Source organism: Thamnophis elegans, chromosome 13, assembly GCF_009769535.1.
Source record: "Thamnophis elegans isolate rThaEle1 chromosome 13, rThaEle1.pri, whole genome shotgun sequence".
Lineage (NCBI taxonomy): Eukaryota > Metazoa > Chordata > Lepidosauria > Squamata > Colubridae > Thamnophis > Thamnophis elegans.
The window spans coordinates 1,719,834-1,737,391 of record NC_045553.1 but is presented as its reverse complement, the minus strand read 5'-3'; the positions used below and the strand labels follow the sequence as shown (position 1 = coordinate 1,737,391).

Genomic DNA, 17,558 nt, shown 5'->3' with positions numbered 1-17,558 from the left:
CACGCCGAGGCTCCCCCCCCCACCCCCGCCGCGGCCAAACCGACAAAGCCGCCCTGTGAGGGAGGGGGGGGGGGAAGGAAAGGCGGAGGGGAAGGGAAGGGCGGCCTGGCTTTAACAGAATGGAAGCCGCCTCCTGATTGGCCGCCCGCGCGCCTCCTTTCATCCGCTCCCTCCCCTATCGGATGGTAAAAACTGACACATTGTAACAAAACGGGGGGGGGCGCCCCCTTCCTCCTCCCCCGCCCGACGGGAAAAGCGAAGGGGCCGCTCATCCTCTGCCAAGCCTGGGGAGGGGAGGGGGGGGAAAACTCCCCCAGTCTCAAACTTGTGTCCTCACCACCCTCCAGCCCCCCTCACAAGCCTCAACACACTCCTCCTCCTAGCCACCCCCACAACCTTTCTCAAAGCCCCCCTCCCTCTCTTTTCCTCACCCACCCCCCCGTCCTCCCCGGTGGGTCTTGCTCCGGCCCGGGCCCCCGCGTCCCCCCCCCTTTTCCTTTTAGGTAAAGCTAGTCGGCAGATTCCACGCGGGCGGAGGGGCGGGCGGGGGTCCCGGCGCGCGGGGGGGGGGGCGGGGGGAAGCCCGGGGCTGGAGGGGCGGGGCTGGGCGCGCGGGGGCGGCGTGGGGAGGGGAGGGGGGTCCTGCGCGGCGCAGCTGCCGTGAATGTGCCTTCGGCGGAGGGCGGTTAGCCATTCGCCCAAGCTCCCTGGCGGAGAATTGTGGGATGCCTGAGCAGCCGCCGAAGGAAGGAGGAGGAGGAGGCGGCAGCAGCAGCAGCAGGCGGGCAGCGCGCACACACAATATGTGCTGGCTCGCCAAGCGGAGGAAAAGCGCCCAGGCGGCAGGAGGCGCCCCGGCCCCGCCGAAGGGAGCCCGCGGCCCCGTGTGAAGGAGGAGGAGGAGGAGGAGGAGGAGCGGCGGCAGCAGCCGAGGCCGAGGAGGAGGAGGCGGCGGCCTCTTCCCGGCCCCGCGGACGGACGATCGGCCCGGCGGACAATGTCTTTCAAAGAGAGCAAGGCGGCGGCGGCGTTGGCGTTGGAGCGAGCCAAGCCGAGCGAGGAGCCGGTCCGCAAACTGAGTTCAAGTGAGCGCCGCTGCCTCTGCCTGCCTTGCCTGCCTTCCTTCCCCCGCGGTGGCTCCGATGGGGGGGAAGCAGCAGCAGCGGCGGCGGCGGCAACGGCGCCGCTTCCCTCCACCCGGGCTGGCCGGGGCTGGCGAGGCGGAATGGGGGGCCCCCCTGGATGGCTGCCTTCTTTCCTTCCTCCTTCCCTCTTTCCTCCCTTCCTTCCTCCTCTTCCTCCTTCCTTCCCTCTTTCCTCCCTCCCTTCCTCCTTCCCTCTTTCCTCCCTTCCTTCCTCCTCTTCCTCCTTCCCTCTTTCCTCCCTTCCTTCCTCCTCTTCCTCCTTCCCTCTTTCCTCCTCTTCCTCCTTCCCTCTTTCCTCCTCTTCCTCCCCTCTTTCCTCCCTCTCCCTCCTCTTCCTCCTTCCCTCTTTCCTCCCTCTCTTCCTCCTTCCCTCTTTCCTCCCTTCCTTCCTCCTCTTCCTCCTTCCCTCTTTCCTCCTCTTCCTCCTTCCCTCTTTCCTCCTCTTCCTCCCCTCTTTCCTCCCTCTCCCTCCTCTTCCTCCTTCCCTCTTTCCTCCCTCTCTTCCTCCTTCCCTCTTTCCTCCCTTCCTTCCTCCTCTTCCTCCTTCCCTCTTTCCTCCCTTCCTTCCTCCTCTTCCCCTTTCCCTCTTTCCTCCCTTCCTTCCTCCTCTTCCTCCTTCCCTCTTCCCTCCCTCTCCTTCTCTCCTTCTTCTAACTCCGGGGCTCATCCTGCCTCCCTCTGCCTCCCCCTTTCCCCAGGTTGGATCAACGGCATGGAGAGCGGCCCGGCGGGTCCCTCGGCCGAGAAGAAAAACCACCACTGGAAAAGTTACAAGTTGATTATTGACCCGGCGCTGAAGAAAGGCCAGCACAAGCTCTACCGCTACGATGGGCAACACTTCAGCATTCCTGTAAGGGGGGGGGTGTCCCCAGTGGGGGTTGTGGAAAGGGGGGGGGAAGAAAAGAAAGCTTCCTTTGCATGCATGCATGCCTTCTTCTTCCCTCCCCCCCCTCCACTTTTCTCTCTCCCATCCCTCCAAAAACCTCCTGGAAAACCTGACCCTCTTCCTAGGGAAATGCAGGGAGCCCTCTTGATGTCCTGGGGGGGGGGGAGATAAAGCTTGCTAGGAAACAGCCAGACTGAAGTTACACCCCCCCCCGTCCGAAGGTTGCCTGTCAGGAATAAGAAAACACTTCGGCTTTTGCAGCTCCTTCGGCTTTTGCAGCTCGCTTTTGCAGCTCCTTCGGCTTTTGCAGCTCCTTCTTCTCAAGCATTTAAAATCCCCTCCCTCCCTTTAAAAAAAAGCAAAAAAAAAGGCTGTCCTTTAGCTTCCTTGCTTGGCAATTCTGCAGGGTAGCAAAGTTTTTTTTCTTTGCCCTGCTGGCAAAGATCGGATGGCTACCTAACTGGCTCTTGAACACCCCCTTGCTGCTCTTCCACCGATTTTCTTTTTCATATTATGATTCTGGTTTTTAATTTTTTTAATTTTTGCAGAATCCCAGTCTGGCCCCCGTGGAGTGCGTGGAGGACCCCAGGATAGGACGCATCTGGACCAAAACGAAAGAACTGGAACTCTCCGTCCCCAAATTTAAGGTAGAAAGGGGGGGGGGGGGCGAGAAGAAGAGGGAACTTTGGCGGCAGTGCTGACGGCCGCTGTCTCTTGCTCAAAGGGCCTTTCTTGTTTGTCGAGCAATTTTTAAGTGTTAAGCCGTGTGCCGTGGTATAGACCAGGTGAAGAAGTTGTGCGGCTGTTTGTCAAAACGCTGGCCGGATTGAGACAGCCGAGCCTGCTTTCCAGATTGTCACTTGTTGTGTAAACAAGGCATGGCCAAGGAGAGGTAGCGACCTGGGAGTTTTCATTGAGCCGCTAGCGTAAGAGGACGGGGGGGGGGGGAAGGCTCTCCCGTCTCTCGGAGGAGCATTCTAAACTTTCGCTTCGCTCTCCCTTTCAAGGGACTTAAACTTTCATTTTCCCCACCAAGACGTTGACTGACTCCCATCCCTGGTTTTTATTTCCCCCCCCCTTCCTCTTCCTTCCTCCCCCCACCATCCCTCCTGTTACGGGCTCTGCTTCCTCCCACCCACCCACCCGTTGGAACGAACCCTCTCCAGATTGACGAGTTTTACGTGGGGCCCGTGCCCCCCAAGCAAGTCACTTTTGCCAAGCTGAACGACAACATCCGCGAAAACTTCCTGACCGACATGTGCAAGAAATACGGCGAGGTGGAAGAGGTGGAGATTTTGTACAACCCCAAGAACAGGAAGCACCTGGGCATCGCCAAAGTCGTCTTTGCCACCGTCAGGGGCGCCCGGGAAGCCGTCCAGCACCTGCACAACACTTCCGTCATGGGGAATATCATCCACGTGCAGCTAGATACAAAAGGTGGGGAACCCCCCTCCAACCCCCCCCCCCACGGGATGCAGCCTTTCCTCCATCTTGCTCTGTTTTCCTTTCGCCTTACCTTTTGCTCCAATCCTGGAAGAGGGGAGAGGGGGGGGGGTTTCATTTGCAGATCTCGGGGAGGGCTGTTAATTAATTAAAAGGGGGAGACTGTTAAATGTCTGTCCCTCCCCCCCCCCCTCTTTCTCTCTCTCACACACACACACCCCTGTCTCTCGTTGCTTTTCTGGGCTTTGAGTTGTCACGTGGAGTTGAATGTGTTGTCAGTTGCTAAGAGACAGGCCTGCAATTTAGCAAATGCTGCCATCCACTCACTTTCACTCACTCTTGTTGACCCCACCGCTTGCCACGCTGCCCCCCTCCTCGCCCTTTCCTCGCAACCCCTGGGCCCAGAGTATGCTTTGCCTTTTAAAAGAAGATGGGTGGTGTTGGTGGTGGAAGAATTCCCTTTAGAAAAATGGAGAAAATAATCTTGGAAGGTTTATCCCCTGCAAAGGGGGTGGGGGGATTACAGCAGAGCCCTTCCTCTTATCTTGTCCCTTTACTGTGGGAATCCATATATTCTTAAAGGGGACTGCAAAAATCTCCCTTGCCTTGCCTCTTAAAGAGACAGTATCCCCTTATTCCTTCCGAGTTGTGATTCTGGAGTGGTGGCATCAGCAACGCAACTTGAGAATGAATGGAATGGTGTATATGATTCCTCAATGGATCAGAAACAGTTTTATTTATTTTTTTCCTCCCTCTTTGTGCCCTGCAGCAAAGAAACATAACTTCAGTCATTCAGGCCAATTTGTTACTTTCATATATATAACATGTAACTTGTTTCCTTGAGAACCAGAAGAATCCCTTTAAAAAAAAAAGTGGGGGGTGGAGGGAATGTTACAATTTGGAGTAAAAAGGGTTGAAAAGTCTATGGCTATTTTTGTACCTTGAAATACTTTTCATTTTTTAAAATCCCCGCCTGCTAAAGTTTGAAAGCTGCCTGTTGTTTTCAGTGCTAAATGCTGGGACCAGAGCTTTGATTCCCAATTCACTGAATTTCAGCGGAAGTTTTTTTCCCCACCCGTATTGTGACCGGAGAATTCAGACATGCATTTTAGGCAAAAAAAAATTAAAAATGGATTGGTCAATGAAGAGGAAATATAGGTCAGGTAGATGGCTTTGCTATTGAGTGTTACTTTCCACGTTATTCCGAGGCACCATTGCGTTAATTCTGCCTAGTGACATATAATCAATAAACAATATCACCATCTGTAAATTTCAGCTTCGCCCCCGAGTACTTTGTGATACATCCGTTGAGCTTTTCATATTTTCAGTCCAGCCCAACCCTAATTTTATAAGTTTTGGAGTAATTCCAGTGAGTTAAAACAACATTTACTTACAAGCGATTGTAGCCTGAAGTCTTTCTGGCTTTAAATGAAAACAATAATGCGAAATCTTCATAATTCTTACTTAATTGCTTGAAACTTCAGGCTGCTATTGTACGAAAACTCAGCATTAGCATTTTGCTCTCGTTCTGTCCGCTTGCTGCTAATAAAAATGAATATAGGTTTCTATCTAAATACTAGCCTTTGAAATAATTTTTTTCATTGTAAATGCGTTTTTATTTTCCATTTCATTTTCGTACAGTCACAGAAATAATTGTTTCCTCTTTGGATTCTGACCCATCCAATATTTTTTAAGTTACGTATGTGACGTTCAGTGTTAAAGGGGAGTGCATAATGCTTAAATGTTGGCCTCTGAAGACAAGAACCCCAGAGACCTTAAAAGTGTTGTAACTTTAACTGTGAGTCATTTAAGGTGAAACTCCTATGATAAGCGTATAGTAAGAGTGTTGCTAATGCTGAGATAATAAGGCCTATCTAGTGATGCTTTGATTGATTGATTTTATTTTTTGTAACCTGCTCTGTGAAATTGCACAATCTGGTCCCATAATTGAGTGCGATAATGTGGGGTTTGAGAGTTACTGGTGCTCCCAGAAGACTCCGGTCAAGAGTTCAGGAGGTGATGACTCTTCAGCCCCTCAGCCTGTGTGATGGGCCTCTCCTGCAAGGATTCTAGTCAGATTAACTGAGCTAGACGTGCAACCTCACACAACTGCATCGGGATTGCAAGAGTAAGGTTAATCTAGTTGCCCCTTTGGAGATGCTCAGAGGCAAGAGATGGAAGCAGAGTTGAAGGTTCTGATTATTGGTTCCACCACAAAACCGCGTTCGACTAAACCGCGCTCGACGAAACCGCGTAGCTGACGTCATCAACAGCGTGACAACAGTGCGGAGACAGAAGCACGCTGTAAACGCTAAACCTAAAATTAACCCCTAAACCTAACCCCCCTAAACCTAATCCTTAACCTAACCCTAACCCTAACCCTTAACCTAACCCTAAACCTAACCCTTAACCTAACCCTAACCCTAAAGCTAACCCTAAACCTAACCCTTACCTTAAGTTAAATCGGCTTGCTTTCAAAGCGCTATTTAAAGCGCCCTTCTTTCTCCACGCTCACTGTTGTCGCCCTGTTGATGACGTCAGCGACGCGGTTTAATCGGGCGCGGCTTAGTCAGGCGCAGTTTTGTCGTGCCACGCTGATTATTCCCCAACTCTCTTCTCTTCCGATGACTCTTCTTCTCTATTCTCCACAATTGGCATTCAGGACCTCCTAGATCTGAAGACAAGGGTAGATCACAGCCGTTAAATTAAGACAAACTTTCTTCTCCGTGAACCGAGGAACCACTGGGCCACTATTTTGTGACTTGTTATTGTTTTTAATCATTCAGACACCTGGAAGGGAGATTAAACCCCACCCCTTGTACTTGAGAGACCGCCTGCTGCCAATTACCTCCCAAAGACCCGTTAGATCGTACAGGGTCGGCCTCCTCCGGTTCCGTCTACCAGCCAATGCCATCTGGCTACCACCCGGGGGAGGGCCTTCTCTGTGGCAGCTCCGGCCCTTTGGAACGAACTCCCCGCGGAGATTCGGACCCTCACCTCTCTCCAGGCCTTCCGAAAAGCCGTCAAAACCTGGCTGTGTCGGCAGGCCTGGGGTTGATGAGCTCCCTTCCCCTCTCGACAGGTGTGGTTGTTGGCTATCTTAAATGCTTGTCTTGTATTTGTGTGTTCCCTTTTCTCGCTTGAGTTGTTCGCTGCCCTGAGTCCCTTTTGGGAATAGGGCGGCATGTAAATAAAACAAACCTCAAACCTCTCAATTTTCACACAAACAGGGGTCACTAATGGGCCACCCCCAAAGTCCAGAAGAGCGATCCGTTGCTTTCTCCACTTTAAGGCCAGAACGAGGGTTCTCGGTCGTTCTAGACACTGGCTCTCACTGACACTCTCTTTCTTTAACCGCGATTCCGTTACCTTCTCCATCCAGGTGAGAAGCGCATGCATTTTTATGAGCTCCTCGTGAACGGGCTGTACACTCCGCAGACTTTGCCAGTGGAGACGGAGCAGGACGCATCCCCCACCCTCAATGAGACCCTGCAGGTATGTTTGGAACTCATTTTAAGGGACGGCACCCGGGCTACGAAGAGAGCGAGCTTTGTCGACAGCAAGCTATGATTTGGATATACTGGTCTGTCTGTCTTGAGATTGATGTCCCATTAGTTGGTTCCACCACAAATGCGCGAACGACAAAAGCGCGCCTGACTAAACCGCGCCGACAAAACCGCGCGACGAAGGAGCGTCGAATGAGCCCTGAAGCGCGCCGACAACAGCGCGCCGACAGAAGCGCGCTGTAACCTAACCCTAAACCTAAACCTTACCTTAACTTAAATCGCGCTTCTGTCGGCGCGCTGTTGTCGACGCGCTTTTGATATCGCGGTTTTAGCGCCGCGGTTTTGTCGGCGCGCTTATGACGTTCGCGCTTTTGTCGGGTCACGCCATTAGTTCTGGTTTTCCCTTCGGCAGTCAAACTTTGGAATAGACACCCGTCATGGCTGGGGAATTCTGGACACTGAAGTCCAATAGATCTTAAAGGGGCCGTTTAGAATATATACTTCATTCCCTGACAAAATTCATTGTATTTTATTATTTCCAATTGACTTTCAAAATACCCAAGGTAGCCTTGTACGTTTTCACAGGAGCTTAACCGTTTATATGACTTGACTTGTCAAAATCGTCTTGAAAGCTGCTGAGTTCCTTCTGAGTTCTGGCTGCATGATGTGTTGTTCCTGACGTTGTGGTTTCTTATCTATGGCCAGTTGACCACGATAAAATTGGATGTTGACTGCTCATCTTAGAAATCTGCTTTCGGGTGATTGAGCAATAGCAATAGCAGTTAGACTTATATACCGCTTCATAGGGCTTTCAGCCCTCTCTAAGCGGTTTACAGAGTCAGCATATCGCCCCCAACAACAATCCGGGTCCTCATTTTACCCCCCTCAGAAGGATGGAAGGCTGAGTCAACCCTGAGCCGGTGAGATTTGAACAGCCGAACTGCAGAACTGCAGTCAGCTGAAGTAGCCTGCAGTGCATTTAACCACTGCGCCACCTCAGCTCTTGAGGCAGGGAACCTTTGATGGGAAGCGCAAACTTTGATTTTAACCCGTAAAAAAAAAGCTTCATCCTATTTAGGAGGAAGAAGACCTACATTTCCAAATTTTTACCCGATCTCAATTGAAATCGGTTTCTGAGAGCCGCTTAAGAAGTCACCTATTTTGAAATCAGGGCAGGAGAGAGGAAAAAAACTCTCTTGAAGTAGTGTTAATAATTGAAGTTTGACCCTATATATATTTGGACAAGGGATGCAAAGAAGGCCAGTTGTTCAAAACACCACATAAGAAAACAGAAATTGGTGTGTTTCCTGGAAAGCGTCACTTGCTTTTTTAAAACAAAAATCAGAATTCCTTATTCCATCGGCTAGCTCTTTGTAAATCATTTAGATTGAACCAATGTTTAATTATGAAGGGCTCCCATCCAGTCTGAGCCCTCGCTTTTGTCCAGCTGGAATTTAAATGAATATTTTAAAACACTCCGTGTTCAGGATAGGTTTCCTGGGAAGCCGGCTGCCTCCTTGATGGAGGCACCTGAATTTTAGATGCCTCTTTTCAGCTCAGTCTTCCCTTTCTTTCAATCTTTAATCTCCAGTTGCTTAAATGGCATAATTTTTAACTCGATCAGGCCGCTGCAATGGTCGGTTTGGGACTGTGCCCTTTCTATTATCACTTTCCTTTCCGGCTGCCTTTTGGAAGTTTTGATTTTTTAAAAGAAAAAAAGCTGTGAAACTCAACTCCCATTGAGCAATTTCTGCCTGTCGTTTCCCCTGTTTGAAGCATCATCTCTCGGGATGCAAAATCACTGACTTTGGCAGATGCTTTTTTTTAAAAGAAATACAGCGTTTCTTCTACAGGCATTATTCAGAATTGTAAAGGAAACTGTGTGTATGTGTGTTTTAAACTGTTAAAGTTCCCCTTCCCCTCTGCCTTGTAGAATTTAATTGATCCAGAATTAAGGATGACATTCCACATTCTCTAATGCCCAGCTCGGAATCCAGCCTGGTCCAGCATCTTGCCTTCCTTAAAAAGCAAAGGAATTTCAGAGCGATCTTTATAAAACTCCTTCCGTTGAACAGACAGAGAACAAATTTCCCTTTTAGTGGCGGGAAATAATATAAAGACCCTTAATGTTTTAGTTTCAAGACTGATTCCTGCGGCCACTGAATGAGACACCTAGATTGTATATAAGGGGTTGAGAGAGAAAGAGAGGGGGGAGGAGAGAGGGAGGGTGTGTATACTGGTAGTTCTTGACTTATGGCTGTTTAATGACAGTCCAAAGTTAAAATAGCCTTGGAAAAAATAAGAAATGAACTATACTTATCACTGTTGCGTGTTATCACAATATGGGCACTTGGCAACTTTGCACACTTACCATCGTTTGCAACATCCCGCAGTCCCGTAATCATGACTTGGGGCCCCTGTTTGCCAATTTCCGCTTTAAAAAAAAAAAAACCGTCCCATTGAGAAAGCTCTCTTAACGACCGCGTGGTTCGCTTAACGGCCACCGTGTAAAATGGTAAAACCCGCTCCAATTCAACTTGACGACTGAAATTCCAGGCCTGCTTGTGTTGGTAAATGCAGTATGGGTGTGCATATGTGAGTGTGTGTACACACACACACACATTCTCCATTATGTATATTTCGTGCAATGCTTAGCGTCTGTCTCGCGTTGAAAGTTTCCTTTTTTATTTCGCTGTGCACTTCAGACTCCAGAAAACCACTGAAGATGTCAAAGTAAATTTTAATTGACAGCAATCATTGGCGGCTGCTCTTCTGGTTCTTAACAATCCATATCTGGAGCGATGCCACTGGCCGTGCCGCGTCTTCTCGGTATTTTATTATCAAAGCCCTAACATACATTATCTATCTATCTATCTATCTATCTATCTATCTATCTATCTATCTATCTATCTATCTATCTATCTATCTATCTATCTGTAGGTCTTGGCGTATTCGGGTCTTTTCCCGTGTAAGATTGAGAGTATCTTGGCGACGTTTCGACGAGGTCCCACTCGTCATCTTCAGGCTTCAGTGCCTTTAGCTTCGTGCTTGTGCGAGCAAAGCGTGATCGGAGCTGCCGTTTTTCTATAAATATAGGTGGGGGTGTGTGGAATGTTGGCTTTGTTGCTTTAAACGGATTGGTTGGCTGTGTTTGTCACCAGCCTGAAGATGGCGAGTGGGACCTCGTCGAAACGTCGCCAAGATACTCTCAATCTTACGCGGGAAAAGACCCGAATACGCCAAGACCTGCATACCTATACCCTTGAAAATCTATAATACGTGTGTGTGTGTGTGTGTGTGTGTGTGTTTAATTCTGCACAGTTTTTTTTTAAACAAAACAAAACAGATGAACAGATTAGAAGAAAGAGTGACTTCAGCATCAGGAACATTTTGTGCCAGGGCTGTGTTCCTTTTCGGCATCTTAAAGACAACTTTGTGCAGGTCAGGTGATACCCTCAGTGAGACCTGGCAGGTGCCATTCAACCAGGGTTAGCAGCTAATCAAGACCCACAACTCAATCCCCACCCAAGGGGGGGCAGAGGGGAGGCAGAATATGAGTACATGTGTTTTGTACTTGCCAGGAATTCTGGGAGTTGAAGTCCACAGGTGTAAAAGTTGCCAAGTTTGGAGAGCCCTTTTCTAGTCGGTCTCACCTGTTGTTTACCAGTCTCTTTTGCCTTTTTTTTTTTTTTTTTGTGCAGTTGGCCGACACTCTGAAACGGCTGAAGGACAGTGGCCTTTCTTCGGCAGGATCCTCCACCACCCCGAACAGCAGCACCCCATTCTCCCACGACACGGCCTTTTCCAGTTGTCGACAGGACACCCCCAACTCCTACAGCCAGTTCACCCCCCAGTCGCAAGGAACGCCTCTGACGCCACGCCTGGGGACCCCCTTTTCCCAAGACTCCGCCTACTCTAGCCGACAGACCACGCCGGCCTACCATTTCGGACAGGACTCCGGCTACAAACCCCGGAGGCACGAAACGAAATTCACGGACGCTTATAACCGCCGTCTGGGCCACCACTACGTACATAACTCAGCTGGGACTTTCCGAAGCTCCGAGCATCAATTCGGCACCTTCAAGTCCCATCAGCCGGAAACGGTGCAATATCCCCAGGCGTCCCCCGTGAGTCACACAGGTGCTTCGACGTACAAATCCGCCTTCTCCCCCTACCAAGCCCCAACCACCTACCCCCAGCCTGAAGAGCCCCCGTTTTCTCAAACATCCCGGGAAGTGGAATACCGGCGGCCCCCACTTCCCACTGAGGTGACCGTCGAAAGTAGCCCAGCTCCTCCGGCGGAATTTGTTCCTGCAAAGGACAAACCGGAGGAGCCCCCTCCTCTTCCTCCGCCCCCGCCTCCCCCAGAGCCCGACAGTCTTACCGAACCTTCCGTTGGGCCGTCCTTCGGCCAGACTCCGGAAAGGAGCGAGACACCCGGCACCCCGACTGTAGAATCGGAAAGTCAGCCGAACAGTTTGGACACGAGGATCGAAATGCTTTTAAAGGAGCAGAGGAGTTTTATCGAGCACGACTCGGACAACGAGATACGGATGGAAGGCAGCCCCATTTCTTCGTCCTCTTCCCAGCTTTCCCCGATCCCAAACTCGCAGCCCAGCTATCGAGTGCAAACCCCTTCCTCGCGCCCTTCCAGCACCGGCTTGGAAGACATCAGCCCGACCCCGTTGCCCGATTCGGATGACGACGAGCCCATTGGCGGGGTGGCTTCTGCCTGCCAGAACTCGTGGGGGGCAGCCGAGGCGAGCGTCACCCCTGTGGACCAGCTGAACCGAACTTCCAAATCGGAGCCCTTGGAGGCTAAAGAAGCACAGCCGGTTAGCAGCAGCCCCGTGCTCGAAAAAATGGAAGAGGTAAGGGAGCAGATGGGCATGTAGTCCTCGGGTTAGGAGCCCCAAAATAGCCGTCGTAAAGTGAGACACGGGCTAGGCGAGTTTCGCCCCACTTTTCAACTTTTCCTCGCACCGTTGTTACGTGAATCAGTTGTGGCAGTTAGGAAGACGGTTCGAATCCGCTTGCCTGTTGACTGTGCTTGTCGGAAGGTCACAAAAGGGGATCATAAATACGAGTCAGTTGCCATGCGTCTGAATTTTGATCACGTGGCCGCAGAGATGCCGCAAACAGTCGTGCGAAAAACGGTAACTTCGGTCACTAAACAAACCGTTGTAAGTTGAGAACCACCTTTATGGGCGGGAGTTGCAGACATTCAACCTCGTCCGAGAAATCCATTGGCGTCTGCTCCCCTGGGGGCATGCGGGTATTCCTTGACTTACAATCGTTCATTTAGCGAGCAAAGTTACAATGATAACTGGGGGGGAAAATGGTATTTACAACCAGTTCTCCTATTTTGCTAGAGGCGGTCCAGTCCAAATTGCGGTCGTTAAGTCGAGGATTTAGCGAGATAGTCATAAGCCTGGATTACGTTCGCTTTATAATGTTCGGTTTGTAAAACTGGGTCTTTCAACCTGCTTGAATGTCGTGTCCTTTTGGAAATGATTATAAACCACACCGGACATTTGAAAGGGGGGGAAAAAAAGAATTACTCCGTTTATGCTCGAAGACCCTGATTTTGCTAACTTTGGGAATAAAAAAATAATCCCAGCCAATCTCTCGCTCGCCGTGTGATGGAAACCCCTCTCTCTCTCTCTGTCAGCTGTTCGGAGTTTCACAGTGGGATGCTTCATTTCCCGTCCTGCAATGACTTTCCCGCAGGAAGCCACATTCACCCCCGAGCGTTCGTGGTCTCCCCTGGAACGCCCATTTAATTCCGGGAGCAATGGATCCATCGGGCGGTGAATGCTTTTGAATCTCCTCTGGGATGGTGCTTCAGAAGGAGTTCCCCCATTTTTATGAGCAATTGGATTGTGATGACACCTTTTGATTCCAACCCAAAATTCAGATAATAGCTAAACGTTTGAATAAGATGTTGGATAACCATTTGTCTGAATTGGTGTAGGGTTTCCTGTCTAGGCAGGGGGTTGGACTAGAAGACCTCCAAAGTCCCTTCCAACTGTGTTATTCTATTCTATTCTATCGTATTCCTTATTCTATTCCCTATTCTATTCTAAACATGAGCCGAGTTGGCGCAGTGGTTAGAGTGCAGTACTGCAGGCCACTTCAGCTGACTGCTATCTGCAGTTCAGCGGTTCTAATCTCACCGGCTCAAGGTTGACTCAGCCTTCCATCCTTCCGTGGTGGGTGAAATGAGGACCCAGACTGTGGGGGCGATATGCTGATTCTGTAAACCGCTTAGAGAGGGCTGAAAGCCCTATGAAGCGGTATATAAGTCTAACTCCTATTGCTATTGCTATAAACATCTGGCTGTGGCTGAAAGAAGAGGGCTTTAATTTACTTGAGATATTTACAACTATTTTTTTTAATTAAAAGTTTTAAAGAGTTTTACAATTATATACCTTCCCTCCCTCCCCCCCGACCCCACATCCCCTCCCACCCCCATAACCTCCCAGAGCAAATACAGGGTATAAACATTTAGCAACCATATACTAAAATAAACTAACTAACTTTAGCATCATCCTTCACTTGTATTTTAACTCCCCTTTTGTAAAGCTAACTTTAAACAAGTTGTAACATTCCTTGCTCATTCATTCATAAGCTATCTGGAGTTTCTTAGTCCCATATTTATTCTGAATATAATCAATCCATCTTCTCCATTCTAGCTTGCATTTCTCATCTGAATGGTCCTTGAGATATGCTGATATTTTAGCCATCTCTGCTAAGTTTGTTACTTTTAACGTCCATTCTTGACTAGTAGGCAATTCTTCCTTCTTCCAGTACTGCGCCACCAACAGTCTTGCCGCTGTTGTTAAGTTCAGAATCAAATTAGTCTCTATAGATATTTACAAATCTTTAGTCCGGTTCAGTCTCCCTTGTGTTTATACCTCAGCCCGATTGAACGGGACGGGATTGATTCCCAGTGGATCCAGTTCCAGGTTCTCTGGATACATAGAAGGATCCTGAAATCCTGCGTTCTCCTTGTAGCCATCCTTCCTGGCCTGTGGCTTTCTTTGCATTTCCTTTTGTAATCCTTGGGCCGTCTTCTCTCCGTTGGCCAATGTTTTTCTTTCCCGTTCTAGAATTATGCAAGTAGCCCTCGGTTTAACGACCGCCACTAAGCGAGACATTTGTTCTGTGAGCTTTGCCCCCTTCTGCAACCATCCTTGCCACAACCGTTAAGCGAATCCCCTGCGGTCAGTGGTGGGATTGAAATAATTTAACCACCGGTTCTCTGCCCCAATGATTTTCTTCCAATAACCAGTTCACCAAACGGCGCAGAAAGTTAAAACAACCAGTTCTCCTGAAATGACGCGAACTGGCTGAATCCCACCACTGCCTGCGGCTGTTCAGGTCGCAACAAGGTTTGTTAAGGGAACCTGGCTTCCTCACTGATGTAAGGCTACAAAAAGTGGTGATTGCATGACACACACACACCCGGACACTTCACATCGGTTCACCGACAAAAGGGCGAACGACAAAACCGCGCCCGACTAAACCGCGGTGACAAATCCGTGTGTTCTAAAGCGCTCCGACGAATGAGCGCTGAATCGCGCCGACAACAGTGCGGCGACAGAAGCGCGCTGTAAAACTAACCCTAAACCTAACCCCTACCCCTAAACGTAACGCTAAACCTAACCCTAAATGTAATGCTAACCCTAACTCTAACCCTAACACTAACCCTAAACCTAACCGTAAACCTAAACCTAATCCTTACCTTAAGTTAAATCGGCTTTCTGTTGATGCGCTGTTGTAAAGCGCCCTTCTGTCTCCGCGCTGTTGTCGCCGCGTTGATGATGTCGCGGTTTTGGCGACGCGGTTTAGTCGGGCGCGGTTTTGTCGTTCGCCCTTTTGTCGGGTCACCCTTCACATCATCAGAAATACGAGTCCGTTGCCAAGCATCTGAATTTCGGTCACATAACCATGGGGATTCTTGCAGTGGTTGTAAGTGTGAAAAAAGATCACAGTGACACTTTTCTTTAGTGCCCTGGTAACTTCAAACAGTCACTAAACAAACTCTTTTTAAGTTGATAACTACCCATATATAAATAATTCTTGTTCTGGCTCCTGAGTTAAATTCAGTGGTTCTTCTCTTTCTTTTTTCCCTTTCCCTTCCTCCTCCTCCTCTCTTTCCTGCCTCTCTTCTCTTCTTCTCCAGCTAAAGGCATTCCGTCTGTTGGTCTCTCCTTTCGTTCTTGTTTATAACCCAGTCCAAAAATATGTTCCTAATTGGAAAACATTTCACCAGCTCTTCCTAATTAACCCGTTAAAACGATACAGTGCCTGTACCCCCTTCCGCGCTGATAGTTCTTGATTTAGCTTTCAAGGCTTTCCAAGTTGGTGTGTTGTTGTTGTTGTGGCTTTTAAAGATACCTTGTGTTGACGTTAGATCTTTTTGGGGGGGGTTCCCTCCTTCTAAAGTCTTCTCATTTGTCCTCCCCCTCCCAAGTCCTCCTGGTGGGAGGCAGGCACTCATTACGAAGCAGCACCTGAGCCTCTCAGATGGTGTGGCACAAACACGCACCGCGCTGGCATTTCTCTACAACCCAGGTAATCTGGGGAGCGAGTTCGCAATTCCCCGGAGAAGAGCTCGCTCCATTCTTTTGAGTCTCCGAAGAGCAGCTTAAATTTCCCTCCTGCGAGGATTGAATAAAGCGGCGTAAATGAAACCCCCCCCGTGTTGTTCAATTTTCTCTCCTCCTGGCCGGCTGCCCGTTTTGTCTCTTTAACAAAGCATCTGGATGGATTTGCAGCTGTTGCCCGCTGCACCTTAGGCCCTAGTCTCGGTTTTCCGGCAGGTGACAGGTGTCAAACAATGGGATTTTGCTTACCTGTAGTTTTCTTAGCCACAGGTAAAGGTAGGCCCGGGATGAAAAGCGGACGCTGGGCTGGGATGCTCGGCTGAGGGGAAAAAACGCGTAACCGATGCAAAGAGCCCGTTCTTAAGAATCCCCTTGCCTGATTTTTCTCCCTGCTGTTATTAATTGTGTACACGTTTTACTCGACACAGATAGCCCCGTTTGTTTCGTGGCCATTAAAAGTTACAACGGCAGTGAAGAATGTGGCTTACGGGCCGTTTTTTCACAGGTTACTGTCAGAAGGCGATTCTCTAGCCTGGGATCCCCGCTGACCAGTGCAAAATCCATCAGGGATGGGATGCAGAAGGTGGCTCTCAACTTTTAAATCGCCACCTTCTCAGTGAGGAAGAGAAAAAAAAAAGCTTTGGGAAAAGAGATGGATTGATTTAGGTTCGTAAGGTGAATGAAAACGAGATCGGAAAGAAATCTGAATCCTGAATTGCGAGATCAGGGGGTTAAAAAGTGGGAAAGTTGAAGGCCATTCCTGGTGAAGGTTGGTCCTATGTTTGCCTCTGGTCTGCGCAAGTCTTTCTTTCTCTACAAAGAGCTAAATTTCCTCACTAGATTCTGTGTGCTCAGCTCTCGAAATTTAATTTAATTTAATTTATTAGATTTATAGGCTGCCCAATCCCGGAGGATTTCGGGCGGCTTACACAGAACAAGAAAGAAAAACAAACAAAATAAAAATAAAGATTAAAATTCTCCAACACGCATACATTCAAATTGGGGCTGGACCCTACATAATAAGGTCAACAGCCCCAGGCCTGCCAAAACAGCCAGGTTTTGACAGCTTTTCTGAAGGCCATGAGGGTGGACGAGGTCCGGACCTCTGGGGGCAGCTGATTCCACAGGGTCGGAGCGGCCACAGAGAAGGCCCTCCTCCGAGGGCCCACCAGCCGACACTGTCCGGCTGACGGCGTCCTAAGGAGGCCCACCCTGTGGGATCTTATCGGCCATTGGGAGGTGTGTGGCAATAGGCGGTCTCGCAAATACGCTGGTCCTGAGCCGTGTAGGGCTTTAAAGGTAATGACCAACACCTTGAATTGCGTCCGGAGACCAATTGGCAGCCAGTGCAGCTCGCGGAGGATAGGTGTAGTATGGGTGTATCTCGGTACACCCAATATCGCTCGCGCGGCCGCATTCTGGACTAGCTGTAGTCTCCGAACGCTTTTCAGTGGTAGCCCCATGTAGAGCACGTTGCAATAATCCAGCCTTGAGGTGACAAGGAAAGGAGATTGGAAAGGGAGAAAGGGAATCTTATTGGTCTCACATTCACATTTTCTTGGCAAATTGCAGCCCAGAATGGAAATCCCTGAACTTAACAAATGGGTGTCTTCAAACTAACCGGCGTTTCGAAGTTGCGTTTTTTTCTTTTCTTGTACAATGTTTGGGATTGCGTTGATTTGTCCCCTTGATTGCGCTTTGAGACGTCCAAACTTTGCAAAAGTAGGGTTGGGTTTTGGAGTAGTTGGTGGTTTCCCCTTCTGTTTTTTTTGTGCTCTCCTATCTTCTAAAAATACTTCGTGATAATTACACTTCAGCGCAGCTTTCCCAGCGAGAAGCCATGCGCTACCTCCCAAGGTCTCCAAATAGCAACAGCCAAACGATGCGCCTGGGCGCATTGCTGTAGAATAAAGATGGGGAGAATATGTGAGTCTTCTCCTCAAGAGACCTTACTTTTGTCTTCTCC

General features: G+C 49.4%; 1 protein-coding gene across 3 annotated transcripts in view; it reads left to right on the top strand.

Moving 5' to 3' along the window:
- Nucleotides 1-633: 633 nt before the first annotated feature.
- The window catches only part of SETD1B (SET domain containing 1B, histone lysine methyltransferase), a 42,721-nt gene continuing 25,796 nt past the window's right edge, over nucleotides 634-17,558 (top strand). For 2 of the 3 annotated variants that reach the window (XR_004256373.1, XM_032229138.1), the window contains exons 1-6: nucleotides 634-1,085; nucleotides 1,844-1,995; nucleotides 2,580-2,678; nucleotides 3,198-3,468; nucleotides 6,857-6,969; nucleotides 10,682-11,851. Coding sequence is in view for 2 of the 3 variants with exons in the window: in XM_032229138.1 (XP_032085029.1) it covers nucleotides 998-1,085; nucleotides 1,844-1,995; nucleotides 2,580-2,678; nucleotides 3,198-3,468; nucleotides 6,857-6,969; nucleotides 10,682-11,851 (1,893 nt within the window). In the remaining variant the exon portion in view is untranslated. The remainder of the gene's footprint in view (nucleotides 1,086-1,843; nucleotides 1,996-2,579; nucleotides 2,679-3,197; nucleotides 3,469-6,856; nucleotides 6,970-10,681; nucleotides 11,852-17,558) is intronic. The other variant, XM_032229139.1, reaches the window with a different exon arrangement.